At 35.3% G+C, this 17,044-nt stretch overlaps 3 protein-coding genes and 1 long non-coding RNA gene across 4 annotated transcripts; 2 read left to right on the plus strand and 2 right to left on the minus strand.

Moving 5' to 3' along the window:
- Positions 1 to 4,140: 4,140 nt before the first annotated feature.
- LOC126053538 (uncharacterized) lies at positions 4,141 to 9,632 on the plus strand. Its single transcript, XM_049835818.2, has 3 exons — positions 4,141 to 4,354; positions 5,632 to 6,860; positions 9,094 to 9,632. Exons 2-3 carry the CDS (start codon positions 5,651 to 5,653, stop codon positions 9,126 to 9,128), a joined length of 1,245 nt encoding a protein of 414 aa, XP_049691775.1. The 5' UTR covers positions 4,141 to 4,354; positions 5,632 to 5,650; the 3' UTR covers positions 9,129 to 9,632.
- Positions 9,633 to 9,828: 196 nt separating this feature from the next.
- LOC126055912 (uncharacterized) lies at positions 9,829 to 11,890 on the minus strand. Its single transcript, XR_010276374.1, has 2 exons — positions 11,437 to 11,890; positions 9,829 to 11,271 (listed from the first exon to the last, which is right to left on the minus strand). It is a non-coding gene; the product is annotated as an uncharacterized LOC126055912 (long non-coding RNA).
- A 244-nt stretch (positions 11,891 to 12,134) lies between these two features.
- On the plus strand, positions 12,135 to 14,518 carry LOC110384079 (holocytochrome c-type synthase). The gene is made up of 4 exons (XM_021345171.3): positions 12,135 to 12,545; positions 13,182 to 13,418; positions 13,517 to 13,641; positions 13,840 to 14,518. The coding sequence occupies exons 1-4, from the start codon at positions 12,369 to 12,371 to the stop codon at positions 14,075 to 14,077; spliced, it is 777 nt and encodes a 258-aa protein (XP_021200846.3). The 5' UTR covers positions 12,135 to 12,368; the 3' UTR covers positions 14,078 to 14,518.
- Positions 14,515 to 16,831, minus strand: LOC110384078 (BRISC and BRCA1-A complex member 2). The gene is made up of 7 exons (XM_021345170.3): positions 16,593 to 16,831; positions 16,219 to 16,517; positions 15,908 to 16,083; positions 15,643 to 15,765; positions 15,503 to 15,566; positions 15,259 to 15,412; positions 14,515 to 15,167 (listed from the first exon to the last, which is right to left on the minus strand). Exons 1-7 carry the CDS (start codon positions 16,678 to 16,680, stop codon positions 14,965 to 14,967), a joined length of 1,107 nt encoding a protein of 368 aa, XP_021200845.1. The 5' UTR covers positions 16,681 to 16,831; the 3' UTR covers positions 14,515 to 14,964.
- Between the last annotated feature and the right edge of the window lie 213 nt (positions 16,832 to 17,044).

The following is a 17,044-nucleotide window of genomic DNA, read 5'->3' on the forward strand; positions in this document are numbered from 1 at the left end:
AGTATTGTAGTTATTATAAATTTAACAACGTAAACAATATTTTGATAGGTACGTAGATTCCTATGTTTTGCATGCAAAACAAAAACAAAAATTGGTACACTACAGGAAGGTAACTTTACGTACTTGAGTAGGTCGTCCCATACATTGAGAGCATCGGTTACCTCACTTACTAAATGAAGGTTGAGACATGCTGCAAATTAGTAACATCAAATTATGTAATATTGGTATTTATTTAACTTTTTACGTTATAAATTCTTACTTTTAGCTCAATTGCAACAGCAGTGTTTTGTTGAGCACGTTGCAGAAACGGACGTAACTCTGCCGAAACTCGCTGAAACCTTGATTTGTTGATACGGAAATTTGCCATGAATTCCTTCTCCCGTAAATCCAGAGAATTATTGCAATCTCGCATACGACGTTTCTAGATTCTGGATAAACTTCGTTTTGTCTCTTATTCCACAAATGCCAGCAAAAATACACGCGAAATTTTTATTCCACACAAAGAAAGATAAAACAAATAAAAATAATACAATTAAAAATAACACTATCAAAAAATAAAGGAAGCGACTCAGGGTTTGTATTTCTATTGGAATCGCAAAATTAGAGAAATCTAATATGTCTGATGAAACAATATAGTATAAACATCCCAGTGATGAGGCATAAAACACTGCTATTTGTAGTGTATTTCAAAAAATGTCATTGGCTATCAATTTGATGTCCACTGGGCTTACGGAATCGCAATATAACAATATAACGTTTATCGATACAGAAACCGCTGTCAAAATGAGTCATGGTGGATATCAGCCTGTGTTGATGCTGATGACATGACGTCATCTCATTTGGTAACTGGCGTTAGCGAATAAGAAAATAGCTGTTTGACAATTTACTGATGTACACTTTACCAATTGATGATATCTGCGAGCTGTCAGTGGAGTTAGCGAATAAGGCTACAGAAGAGGTTATAATATGCTGCAAAATAACTACCTACTCGCATTAGTGACCGCAAATACTAGTACACATATATTTTTCAAAGGTCAAGTCCATTCTGAAAATACAAAAGCCCTCACTTATTTTGCTTCAATTGCCATTAGAGCTGCCACCTCTCCGGGTTTGACCCGGAGTTTACGGGTTTGCATGGTTCATGTCCGGGCTACGGGTTTAACATCGATATCTCCGGGTCCGATGGAACGGGAAGCGACAACACGTCATAAACGAAGATAAACTGTATGACGAAACCCGAAAATTAAACCAAGTATTTCCTCAGTTCGAACAATCTATTGATTCAACATTATCTGTTGATTTACGATGGGTTCAGCTTTTCAAAGTCACCTCAACTTTCACCGAACTGCCAAAAATAATTGGTAAAATCTTTTCAATCCCTATAAGCAATGCTTTCGTAGAACGCGTCTTTTCTTTAATGGGAAATTTGTGGACAGACGAGCGAAACTGCTTATCAGTGGACATGGTGAAGGCTGAATTAATTGTAAAGATTAATTACAATATGAATTGCCAAGAATTTTTAAAATTTTTGAAGAAACCTGAGCAAGAAGAAATGCTGAAACAATCCCTGCAGAATAAAAAATATAATTTTAAGTGTCAAGCTAGTTCAAGTCAGCCTAGCACTAGCTAGGTAATTTATATTGAAAAAAAAACGTTACATACCTATATTAATTTACCATTACTTTCTAATTATTTCATTAAATACTTAAATCTTTAAAAAAATGTTTTCGACATTTCTAAAATCTCCGGGTCTACTGTTTTTGAAAGGTGGCAGCCCTAATGCCATATGTAATGGAAGTGGATCTATTATACAATCGGTGTGTGAATGTGTAGCAGGGAAAGGACCAAAAGCCATTTGCAAGCATGTGTCAGTTTTGTGCTATGCTATACTCAAATTCCGAGAGCAGAATAAATGGTTCATTAAAATGACTCCAACACAAAAAAACAAGTATGGCATGTACCTAAAAAAAATAAACTTGATGTTTCGCCGAAAAAAGCAGAGAACCTTTCATATGAAATAGCAGAATATAATGTTTGCAAAAAAAAGAAAAGAAGTACGTGCTATGATCCAAGACCACAGTCCTCTATCAGTCAGGGAAAAGAATGGGCTGCAACAGTTAGAAATAAAGTCATTAACTACTGCTCATTGTCACAAAAAAGAATAGGATTATGTGGAATTTTGGACAGTGCTAACATGCAAGATGTGATACATGACCATGATTACCTACCTTTTCCTTTACATCATCAACTTATTGTTAATAAAATATCTGTAAGCCATTTATTCCAGGGGCTCGATTCTCCTAATTTTACTTAAGCGACATACGATTCACGTTCGACTCGGTTCGACTGAGATCCAATCCCGACTCGATTACGATTGAAGCGTATGTGGCATTCCGCTATTTTTTCTTTGAAATAAACGTTTTTATCCTTTTCTGTCATTCAATAATGAATCATTTTGTCTGCAAATGATTTACGATTGCAAAATGATTGTACCTACAGCAAACTACCGTATAGACCAAAATCACCAAAATAGCAGACCAATCGCACACCAATCAAATGTCAATCGAATACGATTGGTCTTTTATTAGTAGCAGAATGCCCGATATGGTTAAAACTGCTATTGCGATCATATTGCGATTCGATTTCTATTCGATTTTGACATTATTAACTTAGGAGAATCGGGCCCCAGATGAATTTATTCATTATAGTAGCTACGACTTGTACAATCTTATTGACTGTACTGGGGCCCGATTCTCCTAATTTTACTTAAGCGCCATTCGATTGACGTTCGACTCGATTCGACTGAGACCCAATCCCGACTCGATTACGATTGAAGCGTATGTGGCATTCCGCTATTTTTTCGTTGAAATAAACGTTTTTATCCTTTTCTGTATTTCATTGAATAATGAATCATTTTGTCTGCAAATGATTTACGATTGCAAAATGATTGTACAGCAAACTACCGTATAGACCAAAATCATCAAAATAGCAGACCAATCGCACACCAATCAAATGTCAATCGAATACGATTGGTCTTTTATTAGTAGCAGAATGCCCGATATGGTTAAAACTGCTATTACGATCATATTGCGATTCGATTTCTATTCGATTTTGACATTATTAACTTAGGAGAATCGGGGCCCTGTTGCAAGCGAGGTGGTGAATCATGAGAAGTTCTAGCTACTAGATTTTTTTATTATTTAGTATATTATGTAATCATGAATATTGATTGCACTAGCATAGGGATTATAGATGCTTGTTTAAGTTTATATACCTTCATACTTTCCTTATCCTTTGCCCCTAACAGGTAACTACTGACTCAGCAAAGGAAATTGAAAAGAAAACTAAAAATCAGACGAAGTCAAAGTTATGGTACCTATACAGAACGATCTTTTCGAGTGACTGCTTCAAGAGTCGGTGAGATTTGTAAATTTACTGCTAAAAAGGACCAAGAAAAATATGCACAAAGCCTTATATGTAATAAGAAAATAGTAAGCACGGCCGTCTAACCTCAATTTTTAGTTCGGAAACCTTATTCTGACCGTAGTCCATAATAAAATCAATAACACTTCCACTATAACAGAATTTCAATAAACAATAAGTTCGGACCCTACAATTCCATACTATTTGACAGCTGTTTGGACCAGACGCATACGTGGCGCCACCCTGTGGTAGAAAAAGTAGAGAAAACCCTCATTGAAGCATATGAGGGGAAAACTGGAAAAAAAGTAGAACGCTGTGGTTTATATGTTTCTGTGCAGTACCCTTTCATTGGCGCTTCTCCTGATGGATTAATTGGAGATAACAACATTTTAGAAGTTAAATGTCCATATTCCATAAAGGAAGAAATGATTGGATCCAACAATTATTTCCATTTAGAGCGCGATTCGGAGTATTTGCAACTGAAAGAAACAAGCAACTATTATTACCAAATCCAAACGCAGTTACTTGTCACAGGAAGAGATTGTTGTGATTTATTTATATGGACTAATGTTGATGAAAAAATAATAAATGTTAAAAAAAATGATTCATTTATACAAAATATTATAATCCCTCGAGTAAAAGCTTTCTTTTTTCAATTTATGTTGCCAAAGATAGCAAAAAATATGTATGATTGTTAATATATTTTTATAGTTGTAGTGTACTACGTATAATAAACGTTGCACGCTAGATGGCGCGACGGTCGGTGGCGGGGAGCGTGGCTAGCGAGTCGCTACTCGCTAGGCGCGCTCATGCCCGAGGGAACCGCCGAGCGATTAAGTGTGTTACAACTGTAATCCGGTGTTTTATTTTCCGTGTACATACAAAGCGAACCGTACAAGTGGCGACCCTGCCAGGATCACAAAAGCATAACGTATGTACCAATATGTAAAATAAGAACTGATTTAAAGGTAAATCATTTACTAACCGGTGATTGTTTATGAAATACTCCTTGTAGCATAATGAAACGAATAGGTACATTCCCGAGCAAAACGCAACGGAAGCCGTACAGTTTTTGAAGTCAACTTCTCTTTGTCTAAAACAAATAGGTACCTACCTACCAACTAATAAAAATACATAAAATTTGTAGACTTTCTTGACTCTTGAATGGTAGTTTCTTTAGTTTTGAGCAGAATAATGTCTAATTATAGGGTCACAACACAACAAAACCACAGAATTGAGAAATAATCACTAATAAGTGCATCTCCTCGTAAAGTAACAACCTATTATTTTTATTTGCTACCTAAACTAATAGATAGGTAATTTAATAACGAACACTATGGTAATTTTATTTTTTCAAAACACATTTTACTTAACGAACATTTTATTTTATAAACATTTTAATCCAAAATATGAACGTTCTCGCTACGTACCTATTTCTTGCGCGAGTTTGTATGACGCTGAGGCTCAAGGTCATTTGCTCACGGTACCGTCTTAAGTTCCGCGCTGTCTTTCGCAAACTATCATTAAATAAACTTTTGTAACTGATGTAGATAGACTAAAAAATATATTAAATAATAATAAATATAACAATAAATATAGGTAACTAAAATATATATAAAAAAGACGGTTGTTTACCGTGCTATAAGTACCTACTTAAGTGAAAGGAATAATTACTGACATTTAGTCTACATGAACTACATATATTATTTATTATAACCATTATCCTTCTTAGATGTTTTAATTTTACGTATCGAGTCACAAAAGGAGTTTTATAAACAGGACTGGTTATGTTACTTGATTGGTACCTACAAAACATTACATTGACTAATGTTGACTGATGTATCTAGAGGTAGTTCTATGAAAATCAGAACGGTACCTACAAACATATAAGTACCTACTTGTAATATGTTAACTAATGTTGACTTAATATCTAGGGGTAGTTCTATAATATTAGAACGGTACCCAAGGAACATGTAGGTATATATGTTGACTAATGTTAACTAATATATATTGAGAGGTAGTTCTATAATATTAGAACGGTACCTACAAAACATGTACCTATAATTAAATATCTACAGGTAGTTCTATAAAATTAAGAACGGTACCTAAGAAACATGTATATGTTGACTAATGTTAACTAATATATTGAGAGGTAGTTCTATAAAAATCAGAACGGTACCTACAAAAGGGTATTAATCCTTGTTACAGGTAGTCCCAAAACAATAACATGTCACACTTACCGCCACTAGAACCATTGGATTGTGACGGTGACCCAGCTTCGGTGGGTTTACGTTGGGAAAAATGGAAACGTGCACTAGAGCTATACCTAATTGCTACTAATGTAACTAAAGCTGAAGCAAAACGAGCAGTTCTCTTACACATGGGTGGCCTATCCCTGCAAGAAATTTATTATAATATTCCTGGAGCACATTTAGAAACCGTGGCTAACAGTGACACCGATATTTTTACTGTTGCCATTAATAAACTAGATGAATATTTCGCACCTAAGCAAAGTAGGGTATATGAGCGTCATTTGTTTAGGCTTATCAAACAAGAAACTGGAGAAAAATTTGATAAGTTTCTTGTTAGGCTTCGTCATCAAAGTTCGAAATGCAAGTTTACCGCTCCTGATGAAAATATGATCGATCAAATCACCGAAAAATGCGAGTCAGCTAAATTAAGAAAAACAATTTTGACACTCGGTGATGACGTCACACTTGATAAAATTATATCCGAAGCCAACGCTTTAGAAACTGTTAACCGTCAACTCAATAACTTTGGACTGCCAGGACCTAGTAAAGAGATTTCAGTGAATAGATTAGAGACGCGCTCAGTTAAAAATAAATCGAGTTCAAATTCATGTTCGCGATGTAGTGGTAACCATCCAAGTGATAGCAAGTTATGTCCGGCCCGTGATAAAAAATGCCTCAAGTGCGGGTTCATTGGACACTATCGAAAACAGTGTAGAACCAGGGCATACAAACGCAAAGCTAATGACAATGTGTCTAAACCGAATCAGGCTATACATCCTGATAAAAAGTCAAAAAATAAGTCAGACGAGGTTGATTACATTTTCCACATTGAAGGTGACGACACTGTTAAGTGTATTCTTGGCAATGTTGGAATAGAGATGTTGATCGACTCTGGAAGTAAATATAATATAATTGGTGACGAAACCTGGCGTGTTCTCAAAAGCAAGAAGATTCGAGTTGAAAACCAAATCAATAACCCAGACAAAACTTTCAAGGCATATGGAAGTGAAAATCCTCTGACGATTCTGGGGGCATTTGATGCGACCATAATGGTTAATAGCGGATTTCCGACTGTCAAAGCGACTTTTTATGTAGTGAAAAACGGCACAAGGAATTTGCTTGGAAAAGACACAGCTATCAAACTTGGAGTCCTGAAACTGGGAATAGGAGTAAATGCAGTTGATGGTAGGTTCCCTAAATTTAAAGATGTCCAAATCCATATTCCCATAGATACGTCTGTCAAACCTGTCTCTCAGCCTTGTCGCAGAGTACCAATTCCCTTAGAGTCTAAAATTAATAAAAAAATTCAAGAACTCGTTGATTTGGATATCATAGAACCTGTAAATGGCCCATCTGATTGGATCTCTCCTCTAGTACCTGTTCTAAAACAGGATGGAGATATCCGTATCTGTATAGACATGAGGCGAGCGAATCAAGCCATTATCAGGGAAAAACACCCCTTACCTACCATGGATCAGTTAATGCCAAGGTTTAGAGACGCCAAAATATTTTCTAAATTAGACCTAAAAAATTCATTTCATCAATTAGAACTAAGCGAGGATTGTAGACACATCACAACTTTCATTTGTAGCCAAGGCCTGTTTAGATACAAGCGGCTCATGTTTGGCATTTCTTGTGCGCCTGAATTTTTTCAAAAAAATCTAGAAAGAGTACTTTTACCTTGTACAGGGGTAGTTAATTTTATAGACGACATTGTTGTTTATGGTAGCAATAGGAATGAACACGGGGAGAGACTCAAAAAAGTTTTACAGGTTTTAAAATGTAACCATATTTTATTAAATGACGCAAAATGTGTTTTTGGGGTTGCACAAATAGAATTTCTAGGGCACAAGTTGTCTTGTGATGGAGTTAAGCCTTTAGATAAATATATTAAAACAATAGAATCGTTTCGTGAGCCAACTGTCATTGAAGAAGTGCAAAGTTTTTTAGGTCTAGTAAATTATGTTGGGAAATGGATCCCTAATTTAGCAACTTGGACCGAACCTTTACGCGAACTATTAAGATTGAAGCTAAACAAGGGTACCGAAATTACTTCCTATTGGAATGACGAAAGGTCACGAGCTTTTAATGGATTAAAACGGGCTATAACACAAATTAAAACTCTGGGATATTACGACCCACTAGATCGTACACAAGTGTACGCGGATGCTAGTCCTGTTGGGTTAGGTGCTGTGCTCGTTCAGCATGGTAAAAATGGACCCAGAATAATTGCATTTGGCAATAAAAGTCTCTCAGATCGTGAAAAACGTTACTGTCAAACAGAGAAAGAAGCTCTGGCGCTAGTGTGGGCTGTAGAACATTTTGACATTTATTTGTTTGGGAAGGATAGTTTCGAACTCATTAGTGACCATAAACCGTTGGAGGTAATATTCGGGCCAGATTCTAAACCATGTGCGAGAATCGAACGTTGGGTTCTACGACTACAGTCGTACAATTTTAAAATAATATATAGTCCAGGTAAGAAAAATATTGCAGACTCATTGTCACGGTTGTGTGTCAATACTAACCAGCTTCCACAACCTTTTGATGACGAAAACTATTTAAACCTAGTCGTTGCCGAATCTCGTCCTACTGCGATCACTTTACATGAGCTGACACAAGCCTGCGAGAGAGACCCGGAATTAAAATTAGTTAAAAATGGAGTTTATAATAATAATTGGGAACAAAGTGTTAGCACGTACAAGGTATTTGAACATGAATTATGTTTCCAAGATAATTTGCTTTTGCGAGGGAGTAAAATTGTCATTCCTTCCACCTTGAGGCCAAAGGTTTTAGCTGCAGCTCATGAGGGGCACCCGGGCATCGTAGGAATGAAATCACGTCTAAGGTCAAAAGTATGGTGGCCCAAAATTGATAGGGACGCGGAAAATTGTGTCAGATCTTGTAAAGGTTGCACTCTAGTTTCGGCTCCAAATCCTCCGAATCCTATGCGAAGACGGGAACTTCCATTGCAGCCTTGGATTGATATAGCTATAGATTATCTTGGACCCTTGCCTACTGGACATTACCTTTTAGTAGTCATAGATTATTATAGTCGATATAAAGAAATAAAAATTACAAAAAACACTGACTCAACACATACAATCAATATACTTAAAGAAATATTTTCTCGATTAGGTACACCAGTGAGCATAACTGCCGATAACGGCAGACAGTTCATTAGTATAGACTTTGAAAATTTTTGCAAAGAATTTGGTATTCAGCTGTTTCATAGCATTCCTTATTGGCCACAACAAAATGGTGAGGTTGAGAGACAAAACAGAGACATATTAAAGCGTTTACGTATAAGTCAAACTCAAAAGTCTAATTGGCAAGACGATTTACTTAAATATTTGACCATGTATAATAGTACACCTCATTCTGTAACCGGGAAACCTCCCGGTGAACTTTTTTTCAGGCGTAAATTCAGGGACAAACTACCATCAGTGGTAGATATTGAATTTTCTGAAGTAGATCTGGAAACAAAAGACAGAGATACAACCATGAAAACTAAGGGCAAAGAGTATGCAGACAGGAAAAGACAAGCCACAGAATCAAATATAGAAGTTGGAGAAAAAGTATACGTAAAAAATATGATCAAGGAAAATAAATTGTCTACTACGTTCAATGATGCGCCGCACACAGTCGTCAATAAGGACGGTAATGACGTCGAAGTAGTAAACGATGAAAATGGAAAGCGACTTCGTAGGAACATTGTACATCTCAAGAAGGTTGAGGGTAAATGGGAAGTTTGTCCAAATAATTCTCCAGAGATCGACGGAAATGAGGGATTGATTGAAAATAATTGATTAAATTTTGTCTGACGTTGTTTGGTTGTATTGTGATTCTGATGAGTAAGCTACAACAATCATTTCATTTTTCTAATTTTGTAAAAGGTAGATATGTAGTGTACTACGTATAATAAACGTTGCACGCTAGATGGCGCGACGGTCGGTGGCGGGGAGCGTGGCTAGCGAGTCGCTACTCGCTAGGCGCGCTCATGCCCGAGGGAACCGCCGAGCGATTAAGTGTGTTACAACTGTAATCCGGTGTTTTATTTTCCGTGTACATACAAAGCGAACCGTACAAACATAATGTACGTTAAAATTAAAAAAATAGTCTCTTTAACAACATAATAAATTAAATAACAAGACGGGATTTATTTTCTTTATTCTGATCAAAAATGCACAATAATTATATTCTAGTAAATTATTTTGGGTAGCCCTACGCTCGGTGGGCGGGGCTTAAGTGAACCCGGACGCCGGGTTTTCGGGCATAAGGGTCCCGTTCCGATACAATTGCGCTGTTGGACTCGAATACCGGGTTGTTATGTAAATATGCAAAATATTTTTGGGCATGTGGATAGGAATTGCATAGGTGAGCTGGGCAAAATGTTAATAAAAATAAAATGTTAAAAACAGTACTGGTAAAAGCGACATCAAATAAAATAAAATTGATCCAATGTTGAATCCAACTTGCCGCTTAAGATCTTAAAAGTTTTAGCCAAACCAATGACCCTTTCAACGTGTATCCGTTCTGAAGATATTTTTTTTGACCTTGTCAGTTGAGAAGTCTCAAATTGTCCATCAGTAGTTTTTAAAAATTCTGGCATATTAACTGTAACATCTTTATGGCACACTAGGTCTTGCACATTAAAGCCACGGTCACTAAGAATGATATCATTAGGTTTAAGTTTATCAATAAGTCCACATTTTTCAAACAATTCACGATCACTCGTAGATCCACCATATGCATCGGACACAAATGTAACGCAGCCTGATGCTGAAATCCCAACTAAAACTTTTAGAGTATTTGCTGATTTGTAAGTGGAATATGTAAGTTGTTGTGTAAGTGGATTTTTGGGCTTCTCTATTTTTATTTCCGTGCAATCTACTATCACAGTGCATGGATTAATCTTGCCATAGTATTTCATATTTTTATCTATGCATTGTTTTGGCACCCAAACATTTAACTCTTTCAATTTACAATATAAGTAATTGATCCATGTTATAAAAATGTTACTTAGTACCGTTTTATCAATCTTCGATCGAAAGGCGAGTTCTGTAAATAGCATGTTCCGGCGTAGTTTAATTAACACTAGAAGGAATTGATCACAAGGGTTTAGAAACGGCACCTTCAATGTTTTCAGTTGAGGATAATATTTTAAACAATTTACTTCATCTCCAAAAATACTAAATATGAATTTGATATGTTCATAATCTTGGAAACCAGTATAAAACTGTACTTCGGCCGCATTGGTTATATCCAGCACATTTGCAATTGAAGATTTTTTTTTTGTTTTCATTTGGAGGACATTCTTTAAATGTTTTGAGATTATCACTTCCATATAAATCACATTGGATACCAATATCTTTCTGTTTCTACTCGTATTCAAGTACTACTTCGCAAAAGTTTGACATGAGGAATGTGTCGTCCTTCTCTTTTTCATTGTTTATGTGTACTTGGACACTAATTTTCCTTTTATTTCGCGCCAAACGCCTTTGATGTCGCTCCTTCTTTTTTTGATGCAAGCTAGAATTTTCTTCATTCCATGGGAATCGACTTGGCACTGCACATTGTTTCAACACAGGTCTGGCTGAAATAATAATTCAATAAATATAATGTTTTAATGAAGTAATTTTTGATAAGGCAAGTACTAAAAAACGTTTGCACTACATCATTGAAGGTTAGTCGCGCACAGACATAATCAAGGTGACTTAACTAAAGTTTATCATTATAAATAAGTACAACATATTCTTACGTTTTTCTAATACTGAGTCCTTCGGTAGCTGGTAATCGTCCTCTGTGAAGTGGCTTTTGCAAACGAGGCTATTTTTCGTTGGAGTAAATTTATCTCTACGAATGGCTACAAGCCACTGTTTTAATCGGCTTTTATCTTTTGTAGGGAACTTATGTCCTCCTTTTTTATTTGCACACATAGGCACTGCACAACACTGTGGCATTTTGGAAAACAATATTCCGTTTGTAACGTTTTTAAGAATAAATAAATAATGTTATATATATAATAAATAATGTTTTGACAGGTATGTAGTTGGACCTGACGTTACAGGCTGTAACTTACAGCGCTGCCATCTCACGGAGAACATTTCAGAAAACCCTCATTGAGAAGGTGTACTAATGAAGTCAAAAAGCTGTAAGGCCAATACAAAAAGTTGCTCATAATATGAGTTATTTATAGTTGATTCCTGGGTCAGACAATACACAATCGGGGTTTTAACCTTAATGGAATTTTCAATAAACGTCAGAAGCAGCTATATACTATCATCCCATCCAAACGTGTATTATATGATAGAACCACCCTAGAACTCCAAAATTCTTTATATATTTTATGCCACCCCTAAATATTTTTTGTAATCGATTTTGAAATGAACAAATAGGGAGTACATCACTAGTGTCCTCAGTCACATTATCATAGAGTTCTTGCTCTTTGATATTGGTAGTCTATGCTTGCCTCTCTGACTGACACTGACATTTCTGCTATCCCTGGTGTGGTCAAATCGGAAATTTTGCAGTCAATTTTCAAAAGTTCAAATAAATTGTCGATACATTGTGAAAGACACTATATTAATTATTCGATTAATAAAGAGCACCTGTTACAAAGGTCCTTTGAAGGAAGGGCTGAAAATTATGTTATTTTTGTGTTAACCTATCTTACGTAATTCAAACAGCGAAATGGGAAACACAGTGTCGGCCGAGGCTGGCGTAAAATTGCCAAACATTTCGGGTACGTCCAACCCACCGCCAGAATGTCCAATGCACAACAAGCAAGCCGATCCTAAACCCGAAGAAACAAAACGACCATCCGAATGCCCCGTGCAGCATGGCAATGATGTTAATCCATACAACATGGTAAGTCTCAAGGCCGGAGCTAACTAATCACTGATAAGCTGAAAACACCCGAAATAAAAGCTTAGACATGTATGAAATTAATAACATAACCTTCATAGTCATTCATTACACAATCATAGTCTTCAAACACTTACATTGACCTATTTGTTACTAAATTAACTCATGGAATTTGCACCTAGCTTGTTGATTTGCCATGCCAATCAGTATAAATCAAATAAATTTGTTAAAGACTATAACTATGTGCATGGTTGTTGACCCCGTACATGGGCTGTACCTCTAAGGTTTCTTACTCATACAAAATGCATTTTAAAAATAAGCAGTTCTAATAAAATTGAAAGTTATCAATGAATTTGACTTTATAGTTTGAGCTAAGTACTGGTCTGCTGAAGTTCTCTATACTATGTGCATAGTTGCTTACTACATATACACATTTTGACATGGCTAAACCTAATTTATGTGCAGAACATTATGACATTGGCACCCAAATCAAATATGAATTAATAATTTTCCTTAAGATGTTCATTACACATATGAGGAAGGATAATCTGCTAGTTGACTCCTTTCAGCAAATTTTTTAATAGGAAATTATTTTTATAATGGATTGCATATTTATCCTTTTATGTTTGTTTGTTTTAGATGCCGCCAGCTAACCAGCAGCCTGCCCCAGACCAGCCATTTGAACTTCCCACCCAACGTCAAGTGTCCTCAATTCCCCGTGCCATGCCAGATGGCTCCACAGAGTTCTGGGTATACCCCAGCCAACAAATGTTCTGGAATGCCATGTTACGCAAGGGATGGCGCTGGAAGAATGAGGATATCAAACAGAAAGATATGGATGACATCATTAAAATACATAATGCCAACAATGAGCAGGTAATGCCTTATTTCTAAATTATTTAAAATTAAAATTAGCTTCATAGTAGTATTTCTTTGGAGAAAAAACTTTAATAAATGTATTTTTATACTTCTAGGCATGGCAAGAGGTTTTAAAATGGGAAGCACTTCATGCTAAGGAATGTGGACATCCAAGATTGAAGAGTTTTGGTGGCAAAGCTTCAGACTACAGCCCTAGGGCTCGCATCAGACATTGGCTTGGGTAAGTTGTGAGACCTGATTCTGTATAATGTGTCTTTTAGCATTGAGGACAGTTTGAAAAATTGTTGAATACCAAACCAATTCTTACTTAGCAAGTGGATCGCTTAGAATCCTTTTTAAAGATGCCCACTCCACCTTGATTTTTATATGATATGACCAGTTTATACATCCAACTTATTAAAAATTAAATTGTTTTCAGATATGAGCTGCCATTTGACAGACATGACTGGATCGTCGACAGATGTGGAAAAGAAGTGCGCTATGTAATTGACTACTATGATGGTGGAGAAGTCGACAACAAATACCAATTCGCCCTTCTTGACGTCAGGCCTGCCCTGGACTCCTTTGATAATGCATGGGACAGAATGAAAGTTATGTATATGAGATATCGTTATGAGCTTATTGGCTCCAAAGAAAATAATAAATTGACTAATTAGATTCAGTGCTTGATCATGCGTGTTGCATGAATTTACATAAAATAATTAAGTATTTATTTTTTTGTGGGGTTCTTCTGTCGACATGAGTTTGTCACTGTGGAAACTCTTTGTGATTATACTTTAAATTATTATTCACAAAGTAACAGTACTTGTCGTCTTGATACAGACTTCATGATTGTTATAATTTCCTTAATAATGCATATTAAAGGATATTAGATTGTGTAGTTAACATTTGGAGTAGTGAGAAGTATTGTTTATGGCCCTACAATCCGTATTTTAGTGTGAACTAATGTTTCATCAAGGTCTGAGTAAAACCTAAGAAAATATGTGAGAAACATTAAAGCTAGTTCTAATTTTAATTTGGTACCTAAATAATGTCAATAATACATTGGATAAGAACTTAACTAACAATTAAATGCAATAAAAAATGTTAAAAATAAATGGAACTCTTTTATTTACACTGTAAACTATAATCCTCTTACAATATAGAATGTTAAATCTTACAAAATCTGGTTTAATGGTTTACGATAAGTTGCATCATATAACTAAGACAATAACTAAACCATTTTCAGCTGTGGGTGACAAGTGTGTCACCAAGTGTCACCAATGGGTGACAAGTGTGTCACCAATGGGTGACAAGTGTGTCACCAATGGGTGACAAGTGTGTCACCAAGTGTCACCAAGTGTCACCAATGGGTGACAAGTGTGTCACCAAGTGTCACCAATGGGTGACAAGAATATATGACTGTTTATGGTTAGTTGATCGTTATAAATGGTGAACTCACCAATATTTTTATAGATAATTCTTATCTAATCTAACATTAGTAAGGTTCTTGATCCGCTTATGATTCCCAGCCATAAATTAACAGCAAAGCATTGGTTTGCTATTAGTTTTCCAAAGTCAGAATCTGTTGACTGTTAGCTGGGAGTCCCATACATTCATTTTTGAAAATCTCAACTTGTTGTTCAATATAGCCTTCAAAGTTATTGTATGGACAGCCTGAAAGAACTTTGTATATTGGCTTCCCTTTATTGCAATGATAAATCGATCTTAGAGTTAATACTGGAGGCTTTTCTGGAAATTTAACACCTGAAAATATTAGACATTATATGCAATTGTCCAAGAGCATATAAAAAAATATTCAAAGAAAAGTTTAAATAAAAAAAGCCATGTTACAAACCAATATCTATCTGTAAGATCCAGTGAAAGCTATTCATCTCAAACAAGAATGCTGCATTATTGGTGTCATGCTCTAGGACAGCTCCTTCATACTTTACAATAAGTTGTGCAAGCAAGTCCCGCTTTAACTTTTCATTGTTCAGCAAGTCATTTATCTGAAATAAATAAAATTGTACTATATTGACAATCTGCTAAGTAGTTTAGATATTTTTGTAATATTAGTCAAAATTATTTAGTCACAATACCTTATTATTTAAAAGTTCTGTCACCATGGGAACATAATCCATAAGCACTCCTGACTGATGCATCCTAAAATGCAATTTTAAATTAAACTTAGAATTTCACATTATATAAACCAAAGTATTTCTTAGTCTTATGTACTTACAAAGGTAATGATATATTCCCCAGTGATTTAGTCAGTACTGGTGACAGAATCAACTCAGCATTTGTTGAGTTTGGGTATCTCACTAGTAGTAATGCTGTGTCTATTCCAGGATTCTTCTCTATTCTGAAAAAAAAAACAGAATGTATAATTTATCATAAATACAAGTTTATACTGATTGCTATTGCTATGCTAAATATATACATTATATGGATGTTAACGTTTAGAAAGGAATTGAAAAATAATATAGCTATAAAGTCAATTTTACCCATCACTATACAACTCCGGTAATCTTGAAGTATCTACATTGAGCCTGATTAAGAACTCCACGACATGGCTGCCAACCCATACTTCAATATCATTCTCAGATGTTAGAGCATCACCAAGTAAAGCACTGTATTCAAAGTATGCTCGGGAACTGTCATCTTCATTTAACTTTTTTATCTGTTGAAGAAATTGTATATTGAGTATACGAAAAAAAAAAAATTACAATGCTTAGTTAATTCGCTTTGTAAATTAAATGTAGGTATATTGTATTTCATTTTTTAAATACATTTTACACTACATAAAAAAGTTTACCTGGTAAAGTTTGTAAACATTGATAAGTTCCGATATAACATCACTGAGTGCTTTAGGATCATTTTCATTCCATTTGGCCAGACTTGGAACTTTTTCTTCTAAAAACTGTTCATCAACATTCATAAGGAAGCTATCGTCATCAAATCTGAAATCTGGCGCGAACCAGGGTGCTGTTGCATCAAATATAATTTCCCATTTTAGCTTCTTTGAGCAATAAGGTAAAACAATTCGTATTTGGCTTTCACCGCCATCTGAGTTGCCGGATACTCTTTCAAAGTCAACTTTCGTTTTACATAAACCTAAAATCACATAGTTCCACGTAAAATTCAAAATGTATTGTTTCCTTTTAAAAATAATTATTCATAATATTTTACCCAGTTTCAAATCTTGATAAACATTTTGAATATAAGGACGAAATACTGGAGCTAACTCGTTCACTACTCCGAAACTTTCTGAAGACATTGTAAAAAAACTAGAGATGAAACTATGAATTTAGAAGTCGTGATAAGACCAATAATGAACACAGGAAATCCCTGGATATAATAGGGGATTTGGAACTAATTACGAATTAAAATAAATATCCAAGAACGCGAGAATATTTAATAACAAAGTGAGTGACAAAAATTAAAGAATTGACACTGACAGAATAAATAACCATAGATACAGAGCGCAATGATCATGCAATGTCCTTATCTCGGAGAAAACCAATTTAACAATGCAAAATCACTTTAGTTGGAGCTAGATTGATACCAAATACTCATTTTATATTTTTGTTGTATCTAAAATACATAGCTTGACCTCAGCACAATTTTTTGCGTTATTGTTT

The sequence above is a fragment of the Helicoverpa armigera genome, chromosome 4 (genome assembly GCF_030705265.1).
Source record: "Helicoverpa armigera isolate CAAS_96S chromosome 4, ASM3070526v1, whole genome shotgun sequence".
NCBI lineage: Eukaryota > Metazoa > Arthropoda > Insecta > Lepidoptera > Noctuidae > Helicoverpa > Helicoverpa armigera.

Bases quoted from the DNA above. Each gene is read 5' to 3' on its own strand.
- LOC110384079 (XM_021345171.3), top strand. From the start codon at position 12,369: ATGGGAAACACAGTGTCGGCCGAGGCTGGCGTAAAATTGCCAAACATT. The intron at 12,546-13,181 runs GTAAGTCTCAAG...TGTTTGTTTTAG, and splicing joins ATGTTAATCCATACAACATG to ATGCCGCCAGCTAACCAGCA. The intron at 13,642-13,839 runs GTAAGTTGTGAG...AATTGTTTTCAG, and splicing joins CGCATCAGACATTGGCTTGG to ATATGAGCTGCCATTTGACA.
- LOC126053538 (XM_049835818.2), top strand. From the start codon at position 5,651: ATGTCACACTTACCGCCACTAGAACCATTGGATTGTGACGGTGACCCA. The intron at 6,861-9,093 runs GTAGGTTCCCTA...ACTTTTTTTCAG, and splicing joins AGGAGTAAATGCAGTTGATG to GCGTAAATTCAGGGACAAAC.
- LOC110384078 (XM_021345170.3), bottom strand. From the start codon at position 16,680: ATGTCTTCAGAAAGTTTCGGAGTAGTGAACGAGTTAGCTCCAGTATTT. The intron at 16,518-16,592 runs GTAAAATATTAT...ATGTGATTTTAG, and splicing joins TTATCAAGATTTGAAACTGG to GTTTATGTAAAACGAAAGTT. The intron at 15,413-15,502 runs GTATTGTGACTA...TATTTATTTCAG, and splicing joins CAGAACTTTTAAATAATAAG to ATAAATGACTTGCTGAACAA.